Source organism: Eulemur rufifrons, chromosome 25 (genome assembly GCF_041146395.1).
Source record: "Eulemur rufifrons isolate Redbay chromosome 25, OSU_ERuf_1, whole genome shotgun sequence".
Classification (NCBI taxonomy): Eukaryota; Metazoa; Chordata; class Mammalia; order Primates; family Lemuridae; genus Eulemur; species Eulemur rufifrons.
The window spans coordinates 21,897,143-21,920,871 of NC_091007.1; the positions used below are offsets into that span (position 1 = coordinate 21,897,143).

The 23,729-nt window shown below is 37.4% G+C and overlaps 1 protein-coding gene across 8 annotated transcripts in view; it reads right to left on the minus strand.

The window, feature by feature from the left end:
- ARHGAP12 (Rho GTPase activating protein 12) overlaps positions 1 to 23,729 on the minus strand; it is a 93,026-nt gene that overhangs the window by 46,106 nt on the left and 23,191 nt on the right. For all 8 annotated transcript variants that reach the window (XM_069458660.1, XM_069458659.1, XM_069458657.1 and 5 more), the window contains exon 2: positions 3,983 to 4,261. In XM_069458660.1, the coding sequence (XP_069314761.1) occupies positions 3,983 to 4,261 (279 nt within the window). The remainder of the gene's footprint in view (positions 1 to 3,982; positions 4,262 to 23,729) is intronic.

Sequence of the window (23,729 nt, forward strand, 5' to 3'; positions counted from 1 at the left end):
ATGTATAAAATAGTATGCCAATATTACATTTCTTGGGTGTGATAAATGTATTGTGGTTTTGATGGAAAAAAGTCTTACACTTAGGAAATAAAATGTTTTTATTTTATGCCTCAAATGGTTAAGAAAATAAATACACGTGTGTGGGGGTGTGTGTGTGTGTGTTTGTGTGAAGGGAGGGATAGAGAAAGCAAAGTGGCAAAATTTTAACAATTGGTAAATCTAAATGAAGGCTATATGATTTATTAATGTTCATTATACTATTCTTTCAACCTTTTTGTAGCTTTAAAACTTTTCAAAGTAATAATATGGGGGAAATTCTCCAAACAAATAAAAATAACACTTTTCTTAAAATTCAAGGATTGGTTTAACATCAAATGAAGATGTAGACAAAGAGAAAAATAGTGAACAGAAGCTAGATCTTGAAATATTTAGAATGATGCACAGACAGACACAGATGAACAGAGTGAGATTAATACTCATCTCATCGAAGTTCTAGAATAAGAGGAAAGAGAAAATGGGGGCAGGGTCTATATACAGGTAACAGCTAAAAATTTTCCAGACCTGATCAAAGACAAGACTCCTCAAATTCAGGAGTCCCAACAAAACCCTGACAGGAGATGAAAAAGATATCTTCACCCAGTCACATCCCAGTGGAAGTACAGACACAACATGTCAAAAAAGTTGCCAACAAGAAGAGAGAAATTATCGATAAAGAAAAGACAATGAGAATGACATCTGAATTTTCAGCATCAACAATGAAAGCCAGAAAATTAGAGTAAAATCTTCAATAAACTAGGAAAAAAATACTCACCTTAGGACTGCACACCCATTAAAAATATTCTTCAAAAATAAAAGCAAAATAAATAAATTTCCAGACAAATAAAATCTGAGATTCCCTAACACTCTCATGAGGAAATTTAAAAGCATGTACTCAAGACACAAGAAAATGTGAGAAAAGAAGGTGGTAAAATGAGGATTAATTTTCAGAGTCATGTACGACAACAACAAGGAGGCTAAAAACAGAAATATAGGACAACAATAGCACCACAGCACGTACAGCTCTTGCGTGGCTTTAAGAAGCAAGAGGGCACTGCTGAGCCCCAGCCTCTGCACAGACTGGCCACGCACACTGAGGTCGGCGTCGCGCTGCACAGCCGTAGTCTCAGCTACTCGGGAGGCTGAGGCAGGAGAGAGTCTCTTGAGCCCAGGAGTTCCAGGACATAATGTGCTTGTAAATAGCCACTGCAGTCCAACCTGAGCACACAATGAGACCCTGCCTCTAAAAAATTAAAAAAAAAAATTCCTAGGGCAGTGTCTCTCGAGAGCAGCGCAGTTGACATTTAGGGCCAGATCGTGCTTCGCTGTGGCGAGCTTGTGTATGGCTGGACGTTCAGCAGCATCTCTGGCCTCTACCCACTAGATGTCAGTAGCACTGCCCCCACTGTGACAATCAAACAGTCCCCAGACTTTGCCAATGTCCCTGGAAGGCAAAATCACTGCCAGTTAATCACCACTGTTCTAGGGTAACCACTAAAATAATAAGCTTCCGAGTGAAGATGGAAGAGTGAACACTTCCTCTCTCTCAAAACCCACTAAAATAACAGATGTGAAATATGCTTAAAATGATGTAAACTTACAAGAACAGGAAGAACACAAAGAGGGAAACAGTCAAGCAGATGAATAAAAAATTGAATTATCCACACAGAAGAAAGCAGAACCTAAGCTGGCGTGGTGGGGGCGGGGGAGACGTGAGGGGAGGATGAATCCCAGCAAGTTTACAGAGCAGAATCTGCAAATGGGTCAGGAACTGATGGTATTAGACACCTCTGGAACTGGGGGATGAAATCAGAGATACTAAGGAGAACTAAAATCACCAGGATACTCTTCTTCATGGCTGACTATTAGCAGAAATACGGGGATTTATTCCCTCTGAAGAAGGAACGACAGTAAGATTCTGAGCTGGGGGACAACAGACACAACTGGGACATGGGTACCAACGGAAACAGGGGAGTGTGAGGCACCATATGCAAACTGAATGCCAGCATTAAGACCGGGGCAGCCCTTACCTTCTAGGCAGAAGATCTAATAAAGACTTGTATGGAGACTGAAAAGACCTAAGGGTTTTAACACTGGAGACTCCCCAACAAGCAGGTGACACAGATCACCATTAAAGGCAAGTTCAAAATGGCTTGCAAGTGTGAGAAAATTATTTCCAGCCTAGAATTCTATATCCTGGCATGCTCTCAACTAAATATAAGAGAAGACTACAGATACTTTCATACACACACAGTCTCAACTTTACTTCCCATACACAACTTTTCTCAAGAAGTTACTGGAAGATGTGCTCCAGCCACTTTGGAAATATTCATTTCTATACAATTTTTGCAGAGACTAGTAGTGTAAGCTAAGGCATATATACAAATCATTCTTGTCTATTTATTAATATACAAAGCTAAGAAAATGTTAAAAGTTCTTGTGTGTACTTTAAATTCCTTTAAGTTAGGCTATAATTTAGTCTTTTTCTTAATTCTCCTAATAAATTATAAGACTTTATTATTGATACACAGGATAGTTTATTTTCAAATCTTCTGTATGTACAATTCAAATAAAATTTTCCTAACTTTCTTATTATAGTTAAACATGAACCATTTCTCTATTTTTGGTTCTCACTTGAACACTAAAAGTACAAGTTGCTACCTAACCAAAGCTGTAAATAACCAACTGAAAAATAGGATAAGAAGGGGGCCGGGGGTTATTAACTACAAAAACTTTTAGGGCCTGCTAAACTGATGTGTTACGTGATTTTTCCAGCTCCTATCTACCCGGAGCTCTGCTTTTATTTTGTACAAGGCAGCTGCTTTCTATAAAAGCAGGGTGTCCTATGCAGGTGGAGAGCCTCCAGTCTGCCAACAGCAGGAGTTTGCTCCCTTCCATCAATCGTACCTAAACTTCTCCTGCACATCTAAATAGCCCAAGGCCTCTCCAGACTACTGAGATGAGCGTTTCCCAAGGTATAGCTGGCCAATTCACTATACCACCTTGCAAGAGGTATGGAGGAAGGTGAAACTAGAGGGGTGAAGTAGTATTAATACTTGTTAGAGAAAATAATGATTTGGGTTTTTTTTTTTGTTTCTTTTTTTTGAGAGACAGTCTCCCTCCATTGCCCTGGATATAGTGCAGTGGCATCATCATAGCTCACAGCAACCTCAAACTCCTGGGCTCAAGGGATCCTCCTGCCTCAGCCTCCCGAGTAGCTGGGACTAACAGGGGTGCGCCACCATGTCTGGCTAATTTTTCTATTTTTAGTAGAGATCGGGGTCTTTCTCTTGCTCAGACTGGGCTCAAACTCCTGACCTCAAGCAATACTCCCACCTTGGCCTCCCAGAGTGCTAGGATTACAGGCATGGGCCACCTCGCCCAACCCAAAAATAACGATTTTAAAGTGAACTGTAAGATTTATAGAATGATACAATTATAGCAAAGAAATTATAATTGCTTCCCTTACATAGAAATAAAAAATTGATCTTGTATGTCTGACAGAGAGAAAAACTGAGAAGTAGCTTGGTAGCCATACTAAGCCAATAGAGAAAAGTATCTGTTTTAATTAGTTAAATAATATTGTTTCCATTTATTTGGCAAGGTCACATCATATATTTTCTTTCCTTCTTTTTCTAAAAGATGTCACTGGCTTGTGCAATAACAGTAATGGAATTAGCATCTTCTAATTCATAAGGAAACACGCTGGCACTAGACAACTTTAATACAGTTCTGGAACTAGTAAGCATACTACAAGGTCAGCTACTATTAATATAATAAAGCTAGCATTAATATAATAAAGCTTAGAAAGAACTTTTAGTACCTTAGAGATTCAAATATTCTACCATCCTGATACCAAGAAATAAACCTATTTGCCTCTTTTGCTTATGAATAATGAAAAGAGAAAATCTGGTAACTTGCAAGTTGATTCCTTAACTACTCATACCTCTTGATCTCCTGAACTTTGGAAATCTCCCAGACTTTGGAAATCTTTGCTTATGCTTGCATCCCGAGCCCAACGAGGTGGTTTCCAAGTTCTTTCCTGTGTTCCTCTGTTATAGTAGTAACAACGCCCTGAACTGTCTTTGTGAGTTTCCCATTCTCCATTAATCTGAATTGCTGGGCTCCCAGGAAGTGGGGGAAGAGCAGACTGGGATATTTTCAGTTCCTGTAGATTAGCATAGACTGGAGAATCTGGCCTTCCTTGATTTGGAGGTGTAGTTGCCTGTGAAATAAAAATTTTAAAACTTCATGTTTAAACTGGCATAACAGTTTTAAGTTAAAATTAAACAAAACAGGACAATTTATAAACATACATACTATTTTAAAACATTTATACAAGCATATACATTACGGAAATAATGATTTAACAGTTTTAATATTTATAGTTTGACTGAAAAATAACTTGAAAACTTCAAATAGAATTCAAAGCATGCTTAATACTTTCCTTTACTTGAAAGAGCACTTGACTAGAAGCAAGAGTTGTGGGTTCTAGTACAAGATCTGGTACTAACAAGTTGTATGATATTGGAAAAGATCACTCTACCTCTCTGAAATTGAAATTTTTAATCTCTGTAAATGCGGAAACTGAACTAAACCACAAAGGTGTTCTTTGGCTCTCAAATTCTACAATTTTAGGCATTTTTTAAAATATAAAAGTCTCACATGAGTGGTTGTGCTTTTATTCAGAAGACTATCAAAAGAAAGATTTTATATGCTAAGCTCTAATATTAAAATGAAGAATATAAGTGAAACATAAAAGAGAAATCATACTTATGCTAAGATTTTACTATATTCTATTTCTTCAGGAAGTAAATTCTTAGCTTAAGTAGTCTTTTTTGGTGGCTATAAACAAATCATTATAATAGCTCAAATATAATTTCTCATGGCTACAAATTGTTTAATCACTTCCTAGTTTCCTTATTTGTGAATTTTCTAACAGTGGGGAAAAAAAATTAGCAGTAACTCTGATTTACATATTTAATCTTAAACTACAGCTTTACTTTTATTTTTAAATGTCTCACTAGATGTCAGTCAAGAGCAGACACTTCACATCCTTTCCATAAGGACACTGTAAACTGTATTGAGTTACACAGAATTCCAGTTTCTGAAGAAAAAAGCACACATCTGAAAACACCTGTTTATATTACGGATTCATATTTGTTTATCTATCTTCCTTTTACAACAGAGTTTCTCAAGCTTGGCTCAACTGGCGTTTTGAGACAGCTAATCCTTGTTGTGAGAGCTACCCTGTGCACAGCGGGATGGCCACCAGCTTCCCTGGCCACCACCCACTGGATGACAGTGCCACACACGCTTGTACATGCACAGCCACCTCCATGACGACGACCAAAAAGTCTCTGGATGTTATCAAATGCCTCCTGGGAGCAAAACTGTCCCTTGTTCAGAAACACTGCTTTATCATATAAATCCTAGTTATATCCAGATGTTCAATTACTTTTGTAATGTATCCAGAGTTTTATGAATGCTTAAAAATATCAAATTAAAAAAGGGGAATGTGAACGGAAACAAATTAAAGTACTTCAAGCTTTAAAAACAGTATTTGCCTAAACACTAATTTGAATGAGTCTAAATCACAGAATACACTTTAAAAGAGAAAATGGTAAAAATAACCCAAAACATGAATACATTTGTAAAAATGGTTACCTTTGGTCTTTTTACACATGGTAGCTATGCAAGTACTTGTATTCAATAATGCAAATTATACTATTTTCCTAAAACTGTTAGCTTCAAATTTATTTATTTATTTTATTTTTTTTGAGACAGTGTCTTGTTCTGTTGCTTGGTCTAGAGTGCCATGGCATCAGCCCAGCTCACCGCAACCTCAAACTCCTGCGCTCAAGTGATTCTCCTGCCTCAGCCTCCCAAGTAGCTGGGACTACAGGCCTGTGCCACCACGCCCAGCTAATTTTTTCTATTTTTAGCAGAGACGGGGTCTCACTCTTGCTCAGGCTGGTCTCAAACTCCTGAGCTCAAGCGATCCTCTCACCTCGGCCTCCCAGAGTGCTAAGAATACAGGTGTGAGCCACTGCATCCGGCCTGTTAGCTTCCAATTTAGACTACCTCCAAGCAACATTTTTCTATGAAGAAAATCTATCCATGAAGACAAATATCCATTTATTTCTCCTACAGACTAATTCCACATCCTAGTGAATTAGCCATAGTAACGCTTCTCTGACAAAAAACAAATAACAAACAATTCTATGTAGTAATTCTTAGAACGCTGTCTAGAGAATATTTATTCCACAAGTATTAAAGAAGGTCTTATTTACACCTACTTGACTAGAATTTGGGGAAATAAAGATACCAAGAAATAGCTATTTTCTAAATCATGTTTGTGAACAAATTCTACTAAATATGTAAGAAACAACTAATTTTTATTGTTTAAACAGCTCAAATTTAAAGTTTTTTCAACTGAAAAAAAAATTGAAATACTTCAGCCTTCAGCACAGTCTGTAAGGCTAGCATAATTCTGAAACAAAAGCAGAGAAGAATTAAATGAAAGAACACTATGAACATATCTCACTTATAATTATAGACAAAAATATCCTTTATAAAACATTAGCAATCAAATCCAGTGCTACATTAAATAAATCAGGGAAAAGATGTGATGTTAAGAAAATCTATCTTTACGAAATCTCATTCTGTAATTCTTTAGATTTACAGATTAATATGATCATCTCTACAGACACCAAGAAGCATTTGATAAAATTCAACACAGATTGAGGATAAAGCTCTTAGCAAGTTAGGAATAGGTGATGCTTCCTATTTAAAAATTTCACTTTTTAAAATTATTAATATTTAAACATTCACAGTTAACAAGACAGATGAAAAGCACTTTCATTAAAGTCAAGAATAAATACTAAGATGTCAACTATCAGTGCTTCTACTCAACATTGTATTGGAGGCCCTAACCAATGTACTAAGACATGAAAAATAAACATAAATACAAAGAAGGAAAAAAACCCTGCTATTTGAAATAACCAATAGTTAAAAACCCAAGTTCATGAAAGCTACTGAGAGATTAATAAATTGGCCAGATACATGATCATCTAATCCACTTCCCATACATGAGCATCAACAAATTAGAAGATATAACAGAAAAAAAAATCTTATTCATAATAAGAAAAGAACTGCTAAACATTTACAAATAAGCCTTAAAAGAAATGTACAAAATCGGCCGGGCGCGGTGGCTCACGCCTGTAATCCTAGCACTCTGGGAGGCCGAGGTGGGCGGATCGTTTGAGCTCAGGAGTTCGAGACCAGCCTGAGCAAGAGCGAGACCCCATCTCTACTAAAAATAGAAAGAAATTATATGGACAGCTAAAAAATATATATAGAAAAAATTAGCCGGGCATGGTGGTGCATGCCTGTAGTCCCAGCCACTCGGGAGGCTGAGACAGGAGGATCGCTTGAGCTCAGGAGTTTGAGGTTGCTGTGAGCTAGGCTGACGCCACGGCACTCACTCTAGCCTGGGCAACAGAGTGAGACTCTGTCTCAAAAAAAAAAAAAAAAAAAAAAAAAAAAGAAATGTACAAAATCAAACGAGAATATCTGTAAAACTTTCCTTGGGTACCTAAAATGAAACTTAATAAACCTTTGTTCCTAAATGAAAAAACTTTTATAAGCATGTTAATTCTCTAAAAATTAACATATAAATTTAATGCAATATTCAGCAGGCAGTATAACTAGTACACATAGTAGCACTTCATGACATTTGTTGAAGGAATGAACAAACATGAACAAAGTATGCAAACACAAACCCCTGAATAAAAGCAAAATTAAGGACTTGAAACTGGTTAGATGCGACAGAGAGAGAAAACACTAGGAAAACATCCGTGTTTCCAGTTTGGAAAAAAGGATGGACAGCTGTGTTCCTACTTAAAATAGAAACTATCTACAAATGAGTTGAGCACTGTGTACTCAGCTAGGTGCTTAGGTTACAAATACAAATTTTTAAAAATTCATCTCTTCTAGGACCTCAGAATACAGTAAAGAAAAGTGAAACAAACAGATCATTTAAATGCATAACAGACATAATACTAGAGCTACATGTGCACAGGACACTATGGGAGCAAAAGGAAGAGACCTAGAAACAAGGGACTAAGCCCTAGAAACAAGTAAGAAAGAGTCAGCCATACAAGCTGGGGAGACAGGAGGCAGCAAGAACAGAGCTGGGCAACAGTGTGGTTCTGTCTGTGATGCTGACTCAGAGTAGGCACAAGGAGCAGAAAGAGAAAGACCCAAGGAGAAGCAAATGACAGAACAAAGAGACTTGTTAAAGAGAACAGATGTTATCCAGTAGCATTTAGGGAACTACTGAAGACTTGAAGCCAGAAAGTACATTCTGATTTAAATTTTTAAAATATTATAGATTTTAGAGGGACACAACTAGGAGGCTGGTACAATTGTACAGACAGAAGATGAGGAGAGCTGTGACAGGACAAGGCCGTAGGAACGGAGAAGCACGGACAGACTCAGGAAACAATCAGGTTAATGTGCAGACTGATGCTTATTTATAAAGCATAGCTTGCTTTTGTTGTGTGTATGTTTTTACTACAGATCAATGTCAAGATGAAAAAAAGGACAGAAAGAGGGGCAAAAAGGAGGTCCACTTCAATTGTATTAGGCTGATAAGCCTTTTGAAAATCCAAGTGGCAATCAATACTAATAGAGTGTTGGATATGTAGATTGAGAACTCAGTCCAGAAATAAAGGCTAAAAATACAAATGTTAAAGATGTCAGTATACAGGTGGGGCCAATAACTTAAAGTATACACAGTAAGAGGAGGAAGAAAGAAAATCCTGAAAAATACTGAGCAGTTGCTTTATGAATTAAAATGAGAATATAGGTTTAAAGTTAGCATATGGTCTAGCAATGGTGACTTCTATTGCTATTATAATTATTATTGCAAATAATATGATTAAAGGACCAGACTAAGTGAACGAAAGGAAAGTCAGAAATAGTAGGTCTACCAGGAAAAGGTGGTAGCTGAAAGTCAAGAAGAAAATTTTCGGCTGGGTGCGGTGGCTCACGCCTGTAATCCCAGCACTCTGGGAGGCCGAGGTGGGAGGATCGCTCAAGGTCAGGAGTTTGAGACCAGCCTGAGCAAGAGTGAGACCCCATCTCTACTGAAAAATAGAAAGAAATTATCTGGATAACTAAAAATATACAGAAAAAATTAGCCGGGCATGGTGGTGCATGCCTGTAGTCCCAGCTACTCGGGAGGCTGAGGCAGAGGATCGCTTGAGCCCAGCCAGGAGTTTGAGGTTGCTGTGAGCTAGGCTGACGCCACGGCACTCTAGCCTGGGCAACAGAGCGAGACTCTGTCTCAAAAAACAAAAAAAAAAAGGAAGAAAATTTTCAAGCGAAAGGGAACTTAGTATCAAATCCAAAGACTTCAATATAGGGGCTCTGAAGCAATCCATTCACTTCAGCAATTAAGAAGTTATTTAAGAACTTCACCTATCAGCCATGAGGATCTGAGATTACCTTCCTGCCATAAACAACTAGAAAAGTGAATAAAACACAGGAAATAAGTATTTTGAGGCACTGTACAACAAGCAGTGCTGTAATCCACCAGAGAAGGGAAACAAAGAAGCTGGATCCTACCGCTATCCTTTGTGCCTGGAGGCAGCTTGCAGAAATCAGTCCAGCAAGGGGAACAGGAGAGTCTAGCGAGCTCAGTGAGTGGGCAGGACAAAGGTTTGTGTTTATTATTTAAACTAACACTGGGAATAATACAAAAAATGAAAATAATTGTAAATATCAAACACTGAGAAGAGAGAGGAGAAGCGAATTGTTTCTTAATTTTTTTTGAATCAGGGAATCTTCAAAGTTGGATGGCATTCTTCAAAATTCATAAACCTAGAAATAGAGGTATGAGTTATGTCTGAAATCTAGAGATTTACCAGTAATTCCAATTAGAAGCACAGAGAGTTAGAAGAGGTTTATTGACAATGAAAGGTAAAACTTTAGTTTGAAGTAGAAATAAGAACCTTGTGTTTTGGTTTTTTTTTTTTTTTTTTGAGACAGAGTCTCGCTCTGTTGCCCAGGCTAGAGTGCTGTGGCATCAGCCTAGCTCACAGCAACCTCAAACTCCTGGGCTCAAGCGATCCTCCTGCCTCAGCCTCCTGAGTAGCTGGGACTACAGGTATGCGCTACCACGCCCAGGTAATTTTTTTTTTCTATACATATTTTTAGCTGTCCAGATAATTTCTTTCTATTTTTAGTAGAGATAGGGTTTCGCTCTTGCTCAGGCTGGTCTTGAACTCCTGACCTAGAGCGATCCTCCGGTCTCGGCCTCCCAGAGTGCTAGGATTTACAGGCGTGAGCCACCATGCCCGGCCTAGAACCTTGTTTTTTATAAATAAATTAACTCCATACTTAAAATCAGCTTAAATCTCCAATTTCCAAAGTATGTGGAGAGAGGACATAAAAGGACTCAATATTTATGAAATACTCTGATCTGTGGCAAAAACAAACTATATGTTTACTATTAACTGCCCCAACAACTGGGAAAATTCAAGGGAATTACCATTCATGGATTATCAAAAATTTTCCTCAAGAACTCTTAAAAATATAAGTTCTTAGTATTAAAAAAAAGGTATAAAATACCAAACTAATTTTTACATATACAGAAAATACATATTAACTATAACAAGGGATGGTTAAGTAATATGCATCATTTTGTCTAGTGAAGCAAAAATTGTTTGTTTTAAACAAATACACTCAATGCTGGTGAAGGTGGGCTGTAACAACGCAAGTTTACTGCCGGTAACTTTGATTAGCAGAACCTTTATGGAAAACAGTTTAGCAATATGTTTCAAGAGCTTTTAAAAATGTTTTTAGGGCCCTTAGCAAAGGAGGAAAAGGTCCTAGATACGGAAAAACACTTTCCTAACAAAGATGTTCATTCCAGTGTTATTTATCAGAAACAATCTTTAAACATCTAACAACAAAGGGAAGGTTAAGTAAATTATGATCCAATAGATGCGGCAATACTATACGAACACTGAAAATGCTACGAATGATTTCTCAACAACACGATAAAAAATTTATATAGGGTTAAGAGTAAGAAAAGTAGAAGAAAAATCTATACAGTAAAATTCCAATTAAAATGTTAAAAGCCTAAAGAAAACAACTAAAACATTATCGGTTTTCTCTGGATAATACTATTAGGTATGTTTTTTTCTATGTACTTTATTTCCCAATTTCATTATAATACAAATTATCACCTTTAAAGTTTGAGGACAAGAATCTGGGGCAAGATAGGTTCGTGCCTAGCCACTGGACCCATTAAAAGTGACAACAATAGCATTAACACTATATAAACTAGTATTTCTTCAAGGGTGGTCAAGGATTCATCTATGTCAGAATAGTCTGATGGTGTTTATAAAAATTCTTGGGCCTTATCCCAGAGTTACTGGGGGTGGAGAGTAGTAAGTATCGTATCGTATGTGGTATTTATGTACACTATTATTCAAAAGGCACTGATAAAAAACTCAGTCTTCCTTAGTGGACGTAGGGCAAACTAGTTCCCCTGGTCCAATAAATTTGTATTATAAAAAACATAAATACTTAAAGACAATTCTTAAAGTCCACACCACCAGTTACTTCTTACTCTGCAGATGAGTCAAAGAAGGAAGAGTTAAATAAGCAACAAAAAATATTTCCAATATATGAATCAAATAAAAGTTAGTTTTCTAATATTTGTAAGAACAACCTTGCTCATGAATTATCACCAGCAAAAATAAATGGGTTTTTCATACCACAAAAAAAAAAACTCTCTAAAAGGAGAACAAAAAAACAAAGTTAATTTTATGGGCTATATCTGTTATTAATTAACAACCGAATTGGGATCGGTACCTCTGCACATGACCCAATTTTATTTTTAAAAAAAGACTTGCCCTGTTCTACTTTATCTATAGACAGACTAAAATAATCCTCCCATTATCCACTGAAGGGAAAAACTGGGGAACCATATATATAAAAAGATATAGGTATATTTAGATTCTACCTGCATCCTTACTTTACTAATACCAAAAATATTGACATTTGTCCTCTTTTTACTTTTAACATTAGTTTAAGAATTGCTTTTATAATAAACTTCAGAGAATGGCAGAATCCATATTAACAAAGGAGCTACACCTCTTGCTTCTTAATTAGTTATCTACCTCACTATAAAGACAGGATTACATTTATATTACTGAATAGTATAAATTCAGTGTATAATCATACCTTTGATTTAGATTTATGGGAGAAAAAATGTACTGAAGTATCAGGGTCCAAAACTGAATTTAAATTATTTTTTTAAATCTACTTTAATTCATACAGAAAAAAAACATTTACGTGCCCTTATAATTTAGCTGCTTAAATAAACTCTGCTTTACCATAATTGTTTATCATTAGAATATTGGGCCAGTTAACATAGTAGAGGATAAAAAGAAAAAATTGGTCAACAAACTAATACTTGGCTAAAATGGGACTCTGATTTGTTTAGTTTCATAACTAAAAGTTGCATATCAATTTTAACTGGAAACTGTAACTTTCTAAAGTTGTCTTTTCACTTAAAGACAAATTTTAGAAAAACCATACTATCCTTTGTTTAATAATTTTGAAATGTAAAAACTTACAAATGCTAATGTTCGTATCTTAAAAGCATTAAATGCATTGTGATTCCAAGCTCTACAGAGTATTCTGATATCTCCAATGGTATACTGAGTAGGTTATTAAGTATGAACTGTCTGATTTCCTTAAGTACCAAGTTTGAGAGTTAGTATCTCCTAACATTTCACTTTGACACTTCTTGTTTTATTTTTATTGTGAAAGTACATTCTCAGTCTTTCAAACACATGTTTTGGCTTGTGATTTATCTTTCATTTTTTTTTTTAGAGCAATTTTTGTGAAACCATGGATAAGTCAAAAATTCGTGTTATTTTCTAATATGAGTTCCGTCATGGCACAGACAGCCCGAAATAGCAACGAAGTGTTTGGGAAGGATGTGGCTAATGAATGCACAGTACGTTGATGGTTTGAGAGGTTCTGTTCTGGTGATTTTAACCTTGAAAATGAGCCAGGGTGACCCGAGACCAAGGTGAATAACGATGAGCTGAAAGCTGTAGGGAAAGCGAATCCTTCGCAACCTACGCGAGAATTAGCAGCTAGGTTTCACGTTACTGTTCCAACACTATTGAAACAAATGGGCAAGGTAAAGAAGCTGGACAGATGGGCACCGCATGAATTACACAAGCGTCAGAGGAGAAATCATCTCGAAGCTTGCCTTTCTTTGTTGTCATGATATAAAGTTCAACCATTTCTACACTGTATTGTTACATGTGAAGAAAATGGATCCTTGACAATTGCAAGCGTTCAGCACAATGGTTGGATAAAGATGAAGTGCTGAAATACAGTCCCAAACCAAATATTCATCAAAAAAAAGCTAACGGTGTCTGTTTGGTGGTCCAGGGCTGGTATTATCCACTACAGCTTCATGAAACCTGGTCAAATTGATTACAGTGGATACCCAATTTGTTGCAACCAATTGGATGAAATGATGAGGATGCTTGCAATTAGGCACCCGAGACTGGTCACTAGAGACAGGCCAATCCTCTTGTGAGACAACACTCGACCACATGTCACACAAACAATGCCGCTCAAACTACAGAGGCTGGACTTGGAAACTCTCTGTCATCCATCGTATTCACCAGACCTTGTACCCACTGACTACCACTTCTTCCAGGCTTTGGACCACCACTAGCAGGGAAAAATATTCAATTCTCAACAAGCTGTAGAAAACAGTTTTTCACAATTTCATCGCCACTCACTCTCTAGGCTTCTTTGCTGCTGGCATAAACAAGCTACCATTAAGATGGCAAAACTGTGTCAATAGTTTAGGTGCATACTTTGATTAATTGTACTGCTTGTTTGAGATATAATAAACTACACTTTTGATTCACAATCAGACATTTCATATTTAATGACCCAGTATTTACTAAAATTTAAGTAATAATCATGATCGAGGCGTGAGATGGAAATAGGACAGTCCCCGTCCTAAGGAGCCAACAGCCTAGTAGAGAGGAGGAGACCAGCACAGCTAAGTGCAACGGAGAGAAGTGTGTACGGAATGCTCTGGGGGCACAAAAAATCCCAGCACTGAAGAGGGAGAAGAGGTGAGACCCTTCAAGAAAAGGTTCACAACAGACGTTTAACTGGGTCTTGAAAGGAAAGTAGGAGTAAGCCAAGACAAGTACACGCAATACCTGTTTTTCCTGACATAACACAAAGTGGAAAGCAGCCTTTCAATAAGGAAACATAACTGGTAACCGAGTGAACTCAGTATTGTGGTATCTTTAATAAGTATCAGTTTTCACAGTGAAACACACGCTTTTCCTTAGTGATTTTTTTTGAGATGGTTTTATAGTTACTGTAACTCAAGGCTGCTCAACTACTATAAGGTTGGATACCTTATTCAAACACTAAAACCTGTTAGCCCCCACCTTGCAACAGCTTGTTTCTGTCCTCTCCCTTTCATCCCCTCAGCCACGGCCTGAACCCCCTAGACACCATCACAGGTCCGTGGTCATTTCTCCCTCCTTCCCTGACACAGACAATAAAAAAGCAGGTCTCAAGTGGAAAAGCTGTGAGGTCTGACAAACGCTTATTTCTAGAAAGCCACACACAAACATTCCGATGAAGCCAGTGACGGTGTTGCCAACGCTCGTGACAGCTGCAGACCGATGGCAGCGCCGCGGTGCCACCCCATAAACTGCTGATACAACCACTGGGGGTTAGTCACTCTCTACGCCCAGAGGGTGGACAGGTAAGAGCTGACAGACAGCACAGTGAAAAGCCCTGGGTAACGGGCCTGGGAGTGCACAACTAGGAGTGTATCACAGGTAAAAGATTTGCCAAAAAGGAGCAAAAGACAAATTTCTCCTTCAAGATCAAGCCCACACCTCCCCAATCTGATTTTTTTTCGTGCCCTCACATGCATCCTCTCCTCAGCCTTGCTACTCCGTCGCTCATATGACGCTGCACTCTAATCCCAGATTTACTTGTGTGCTTTTCCTTCTAGAACTCAGTTCTCTTTCAGGCAGAAATGCCTGTCTTGTTTGTCTCTCCATCTTCAGAGCCTGCACAAATAAGCACTCAGTATGTTCCTGCGTGAAAATTACTTTTATACAACCAAAGGAGTTATCATGAACTGCATGTGCTAAAGTTAATTCTCTACTCGTGTTTTGAGTCTCCTGGGAAATTTTACCTAATTCTATTGCTTCAGTAAAACCCAGATTTCTCCCTCAAACATCCACCTCTCTCCCTGAGCTGCAGACATGCATTCTGAAAGCCTGACCAGCATGGATACTCAACACAGACCTCAAACTCAGTACATCCTCTGCCCCAACCTTCATCCATTATAAACTTACATAGTCACCGGTTCAAATAGCAGCACCACTGAGATACTACTCAATCAGGTATCTCAAAGTCATCTGTGTCTCCTCTCCATGCCCCAACAAAGTACTAGTAATTCTCCATCCTACAATATCTTGAACTCCTTCCTCCTATCCCAAGATGACTACTTTAGTCTAGGTGCTCTTACTTTCTTTTCTTTTTTATTTTCCCCCCAGACAGAGTCTCCGTGGCCCGGACCGGAGTGCAGTAGCCTCCTCACAGCTCACAGCAGCCTCACACTCCTGGGCTCAAGCGATCCCCCTGCCTCAGCCTCCCCAGTAGCTGGGAGTACAGGCGTGCGCCACCATGCCCGCCTCTTCCTTTCTTTTGCTTCATGGCTGAAATCGACTGTGAGGAACTACTGTCTCCTCACTCCCATTTCTCTGCCTCGTCCAACTGACCTTCCGTAGCACCAGTAGTTACTCTCTAAAAGCACAAGTCTGATCTTGTTACTCATCTGCTTAAAAACATCAATGAAAATTTCATTAACTATAAAAGAAAGTCTAAATATCTTAACAGAATTTAAGGCCCTTAAACACTCCGGACCCAAGCAATCTTCTCTGCCTCATCTGTTGCCATTCCCCCATGTTCTGTGCTCCAAAAACCCCACATGCTACTCAACAGTTCTACTGTTTCATGTCATCCTATTTTTCTACCACACCTTCAACTCTTTACATTATCCCTCCATCCCAAATATCCCATCTACAACCACCAATCAGCAAACCACACGCAAACCACAAAGAGCTGACAAACTCTCTGAAACGCTCCCCTATTCCCCAAAGGCAGAATTCATAGGATGCCTGTGCATCTAGAGCAGCACTGTTCAACCAAAATATGAGCCAGGTGTGTAATTTAAAATTTAAATTTTCTTTGAGGTTTCTAGTAGCCACATTAAAAGGTAAAAAGAAAAAAAAGGATAAAAATGACTTCTCATAATATATTTAACCCAATATATCCAAATTATCATTTCACCATATAATCAACATGAACATTATTGACACATTTTATATTTTTGGACTATTTTCAAAATCCAATGTATATTTTATAGCACATCTCAATTCAGATCCTAAATTTTCATCATAAATACTTTATCTGTATTTAGATTTCTTAAAATTTACAGTTTAGAAAGTAATTCACATACCCAAATTATTCCAAACATTCTCAAAAGTTTCCCAATAAATGAATCCATTTGTTAGTTTTAAAATTTTAACTTATATTAATTAAATAAAATGAAAAATTGAGTTCTTCAGTCTCACTAGCCTCACCCAAGTGCTCAAGCCCACACAGGGGTGGCGGCCAGCGGCCACGGGAACGGACAGCACCAACCTGCAGCACTTTGTACTCACCGGCACGGCTGCCTCCATCACACTACGATATCATTAATGGCTATTTTTCTGTCTCACTCACTGAACTGTAAGCCCCTTAAGAGTTAAGAACAAGACTATGTCTTAATCATCATGCATTCTCAAAGTCTAGAAACAAATGATAAAGATCCCTTCTCCAGCCCTCAAGCAAACTCTGACGATTCTTTTCTTTTCTTCTCAGGAACTGCTTTCCCAATCCACAGCCTAGTTCAAGAAGTAGAAAGGTAAATGAGACAGCTGCTCATCATGCATTGATGAAAACTCACTATTAATCTGTGTTAAAAGTGTTCATCCAGATATGGTTGTCCCTTTTGGTCAGTAAAGCAAACAAAATTCTTCAATAGGCCATTATGCCGAGATAGCAAGACTTAGTTACCATTTTATGCTGAGGAAGCAACACGCAATGACCTGGTACCCCTGCCATTCATCATAACAAATCTCCCTCCCTGGGGACTTGAATGGTAACTCTATCATCAGCATTCAGAGAATGACTAAAGAATACTGTGTCACTGAAATTTCTAGAGATTAAAAAGTTAATGATACAATTACAAATGAAAAAAATACATGTGTGTTCACTTGTTGAAAGCATACACAACGGGAACAAGTCTAAGCTTAGAAGAAGCTGAGGTTTCAGGTGGCAGCAAAAAATTATGAATTTCAAAAAGATACAAAATTAAACCATAGTTTTATGGTACACATTTAAGTGGCTACTATACCATCCTTTCTCTCTCTCATTTTCTGGTAACTAAGTATTCATTATTTGTTTTTTTTTTTTAATTTCAGAAGAGTCTGAAATAAAAATTACCACCCAAGGTAAAGAATTTATAAATTGTCACTTCAAATGAACACAGTACAATGGGTTTCTAGCTTACCCCACATACCAATTCATTAACAAGTCTACATGAGAACAACATAACACAGCTGCTTGGGTGATCTATTATTATATTAAATCCAATCTCAGTATATAGTTACAAGTTTTCAAGCATTATTCCTTTAAAACTGTCTTGAAAACCTTATGTCTATTACAAAAAAAATAAAAAATAGATGATTTTCCATCATTTTAATGGTCATTTTACACCAAAGCAAGAAAAGCCTTGAATTCCTTAAACAAAAGACATTTAAAATAGGTATTTTGACATATATAGTATGAATCTACAATTGTAAAAAATAGGCCGGGCGCGGTGGCTCACGCCTGTAATCCTAGCACTCTGGGAGGCCGAGGTGGGCGGATCGTTTGAGCTCAGGAGTTCGAGACCAGCCTGAGCAAGAGCGAGACCCCACCTCTACTAAAAATAGAAAGAAATCATATGGACAGCTAAAAATATATATAGAAAAAATTAGCCGGGCATGGTGGCGCATGCCTGTAGTCCCAGCTACTCGGGAGGCTGAGACAGGAGGATCGCTTGAGCTCAGGAGTTTGAGGTTGCTGTGAGCTAGGCTGACGCCACGGCACTCACTCTAGCCTGGGCAACAGAGTGAGACTCTGTCTCAAAAAAAAAAAAAAAAAAAAAAAAAAAAAAAAAAATATATACACAATTACATACATGTGTGAAAAATAACAGAAGATATGTAATCTTCAGTAACTTATTTCTGAGTCATGGAATTATGGCAGGGTGTTTTTTTGTCTGTTTATCTGTACTTTCTAATTTATTCTACAAAGAACACATTTATTTTGAAACGAGATTTAAAAGAAAAAAGACAACTATTTGTGGAAGAGAAAGTGCCATTAGTTTTAAACCCACGTAACAATGCTGGAGTATCTTGACGAAATTCTACAGCCGAGCTATAAAGGCACAGACCACTTATGATATCCACGGAGGTCAATATTTAAAACTTCAAGTTTACCCAGAAGATACAGAGTAGCCAAGGAGGAAGGGCTCACCCCAGGTCATAGATATTCTGGCTTCATTCTAAGCCAGATATGTAGGCACTGAGATAAGAATCATTAATCTAATCCCCATAACAAGCCACAATACAGAGGATATAGTTCCCATGAGCAGGTTTTCCCAACTGCTATGGGTGAGACAAGGCAGGGCAGGGCAGGACGGGTGAGGTAGGACAGGATTGTTCTACAGTAACAGTGGTCAAGAGTCTACCACCCTTTTGATGACTGAGCAGCTCATCCTAAAGTTCTATAAACTAAGGCCTGTCCAGGCACTAATCATTCCCAGCCCTTCTCTTAAAAAAAAAACTAGTGACAAAATATACATAAAATTTACCATTTTAGTCACTTTTACATGTACAACTCAGTGGCATTAAGCACACTCTTACTGCGGTCAACCATCACCACCATCCATCGCCAGTGCTTATGGGATCTTACAAAACTCAAAGTCCATGTTCACTAAACAGTAACTACCCCTCCCCCTCCCTCCAGCCCCTGGCAACCACCATTCTACTGTCTGTCTCTATGAATTTGGTTACTCTGGGTGCCTCATAAGTGGAATCACACAGTATTGATCCTTTTATGACTAGCTTGTTTCACTTAGCATGATGTTCTCACGATTCACCCATGTTGTATATCATGTGTCAGAATTTCCTTTTTAAGGCTGAGTAATATTCCATTCCACATTTTATTAATGTACTCATCTGTTGATGGATATCTGGGTTGCTTCCACCTTTTGGCCATAGTGAATAGTACTCTTATGAACATGGGTGTACAAATATCTCTTTGACTTCCTGCTTTCAGTTCTTTTGGGTATATACCCCAGAGCCCTTCTCTTTTTAAACTCAAATAAAATTTACCCTTAGCTTTAAAGGTCATCATTTAAAAATAAGTGGAAAATAACACGTTTTCTAACTTCCCGACATCTCATACATGCACTGAAGACCATTAATCCAAAAGAAAAGGGGGGAAAAAAAATCAATGAGCAGTTAAGTTTAAGCAATCTAATTTAGTTCATTTATACCTCTTTATATATTCCCATCCTCAGGAGAGAAATACATAATATTTCAAAGTGCAGGAAACAAAAATCCACTCAATAACATACTCTGGCTCTATACACAGTTAGTGCTAGTCAAATCTGCAGTTGGTTTTCCCAGGTCTTTAGTCTCCTTTTTAGGGCACTTTGAACCTCTCTTCCTAAACCAGCTCTTAGTTCAGAATTTTTAGAAAGGTTCTAAAATGCCAAAAGACATGTGCTCCATAAGTTAAATTAACTCCTGATCTTCATCTAAAGACTCACTATCCTGTTCCAAGGATCACCTGAGACAAGTGTGGGCTCCTTTCGGTTCCAAAATCAGTTATTTTATATGCTTGTTCCTTTTTATCAGGTATCTGAACATTCACAGAAATCAAATAGACAAATGAGAAAATCTGTGGCAGAGATCTAAATTCAGTGAAGATTCACTGACTTCTTGCCCAGCATTTCCTTGAGGGACACTGCTGATCTTTTGAATGAGACATACTGAAAGTGCTTCCTCTTAATAGAATAAAGTGATACTCACAGGAAGGAACTAGTCTGGTTGTCAGTTTTCAGTCTTCATACTCTATTTTAGTGAATACACTAACATAAAAACAGTATACATACCAATACTATGTGACAACAAGTAATTATTATAAAAGTATCTGTAACATTTTTCTAATTATATATAGTTACTAGAGGAAGGCTGACGTTTATCGATTCCCATTTTAAGTCTTTAAATCTGAAGCTGAAAAGTTAAGAAGATCCCACTCCTTCCCACTTGGCTGTGTCTAAAGAACAGCTGTATAGTAAGTTACTGCAACTGATAAACAATTGTTTTCTCCACAATTCATTTTAATTGCGTGAGCAAAATTGTCAATGAAGAGAAAATTACTTTAACTGAACAATAGATGGTTTTTCTATAAAAACAACAAATTCTAATTCCTACACATATGTTACATTACTTGAACGTTGAGCAATACCATTCACATGATGTGGGTGCTTAACAATGCTGTTCAAAATAAGCATGATAAAATAAAGAAAATCTGATATACTTAAATTTTAAAACCATATTTTCCTGACTAGAAGTGATTAAGCTGCACAAAATGATAATAAATTGTGAAATATAGATACAAAAGGCAAAAATGTAACATTTAAAAAAAACTGTGAAGTAGAGAATAGGATTAAAAAGAAAAAGAAAAAAAAAAAAAAAACCACCACCACTAAAGTATAATTTTCATTGATGCCCTGAATGAAGCTGTGACCCTAACCGGTAGAGGCGGTGACCCTTTACACTGAATTCTCCACTTTCAAATATGTTGTACTTCCATATTTCATGCTGAAACTCCTAAACCTCCTTTAATAAATAAAATCTGAACTGTTTTATACCAGCTAATCAACTTTGTGAGCAATCACATAATGGACATTTCTGTTTCAGAAGCTTCAGATATTATCTGTATAGCAGTGCTTCTGCAATTTTGTATTTGAGTATTTTATTGTATTCTACACTTTATTAAAATGAGGCAAAAAGTGAAAAACTTTTAAAAGTACAGCAGTTCCCTATCTTCCCTTGTACTATAAAGATAAGCAAACTATGGTCCAAATCCAGCCTGCTGCCTGTTTTTGCACATAAAGTTTTATGGAAACACAGCCATGCTCCTTTGTTTCCATATTGGCTGTGGCTGCTCCAATGCTACGATGGCAGAGGTTGAATACTTGCAACAGAGACCACATGGCTCACAGAGCCTAACATATTTAGTATGTGGTTGTTCAGAAAAAATGTTTGCCAACTTCTGTGAAAAAGCTCTCCCCATTTTAAGCTAGATTTTGTTAAAACCAAGTACCTAAGAATTAGATGAGTATGTACAGTACTTTGTTCTTCCCAAGTAATTGCTTCAAGTAATTACAAAATTTCCATCCTTTCAACATTCCCACTCTATTAATATAACCTCAGAAAGGATGAGGAGAAAATGAAATCTTCTTCAGCTATGCAAAAACAGAATTTAGGCCAGGCATGGTGGCTCACACCTGTAATCCCAGCACTTTGGGAGGCTGAGGTGGGAGCATCACTTGAGCCCAGAAATTCAAGACCAGCCTGAGCAACATAGCAAGACCCTACCTCTACAAAAAATAAAAAAAAAATAGCGAGGCCTGGCAGCGCACAGCTACAGTCCCAGCTACTCAGCAGGCTGAGGCAAGAGGACTGCTCGAGCCCCTGAGGCTGCAGTGAACTATCCATCATTGTACTACAGCCTAGGAGACAGCCTTTGAGACTCCGGCTCAAAACACAAAAAATTAAAAAACAGAACTTGGGTTAAAATGTCACTTTTATAATAACAGTGAGTTTCAACTGTTTCGATTTACATGTAAGTTTTATTATCTATTTAAAAGACAATAAATTTCTCTTGTTTAACTATAGAAATTGGCTGGGCATGGTGTCTCATGCCTGTAATCCTAGGACTTTGGGAGGCCAAGGCAGGAGGACTGCTTGAGACCAGGAGTTTGAAACCAGCCTGAGCAAGAATGAGATCCCGTCTCTATAAAAAATAGAAATATTAGCCAGGTATGGTGGAGCGTACCTGTAGTCTCAGCTACTTGGGAGGCTGAGGCAGGAGGATCACTTGAGCCCAGGAGTTTGAGGTTGCAGTGAGCTGTGATGAGGCCACTGCACTATAGCTCAGGGGACAAAGAAAGAAGACCTTATCTCAAAAAAAAAAAAAAAAAGAAAGAAAGAAAGAAAAAGAAAACTATAGAAACAATTATCACAAACAACTCGAGTGGTTTTCTTTAAAAAAGGAAAATTTTATTTTAAAAAATATAACTTTATTAGTAACTGGCTCAGGTCAAATAGACACAAAAATTAAATGTAAAATTTTTACCTTTAATAACTGTTTAACTTATTTAACGTAATCTTCCCCAAACATTTGTGCTCTGACCTTAAATTTTACATCATTTATTGCCTCATCCTACTAATTAACTACATCCCAACAAATCACCTAATATGCTCACACTTGGCTCCAGTTTAAAAAAAAAAAAAAAGTCAATACTATCCAGTGGTCCCCAACCTTTTTGTCACCAGGGACCATTTTCATGGAAGACAATTTTTCCACAGACCAGGGACAGGGGGGGTGGTTTCAGGATGATTCAAGCACATTACATTTATTGTGTACTTTATTTCTATTACTACATTGTAAATTTTATGCAATAATTATACAACTCACTATAGGTTGGGGATACCTGCATAGACTTTCAGGCTGGCCCTAAGCTGGCAATTTTTAAATTAGATAAATCCCGTAACTAATATCATCACTACCTACACTGCTAGAATCCTGTTGGAATATCCTACATATTCCAAGTTCCTTGATGGTTATAGTGATGGGTCCTACACACTTTACAAGGTTTCTGGCCATTCTCTGCAGGTACTTTTAACCAGCCCCAGCAGTCAGAGAATGTCCAGTTAAATTAAAATTTTTTCTTATAGGAAATAATAAGGAAGCAACAGAAATAATACACTGCTCTGTCTAGGGATGTGGTATTCAGTCCTAAGCATGGCTCTGCTAAGATAAACTCTTTGTTCATCATCATATTCCTAGACTCTTACACAATACAAGGTACACAGCTGCTGCTCAATATTGATTTAATGAATACATGAATAAATTAATTATTCAAATAAGCCTGAGGTCATAGTTTTTGCTTTATTTTGTTTTTTTCCACTGGTGTTTTTCTTCTCCTTTCCAAATAAAAAAATGATTAAAATATTTAACAAATATGTCTGAAAAAAATATACAATGGTTCTCTGAAAGTCCCTAGTTCAAATTGGGTATTCAAAAACTTTTGTTTAATTTGATGGGTTCAAACTTTTCTGAAATAAAGGGAAGACACTGTAGATTCTATTTTCAAACACCCTGTCTTGTTATGGTCTCAGAAAAATGCTTACCTAGGATACATAGCCTTATAT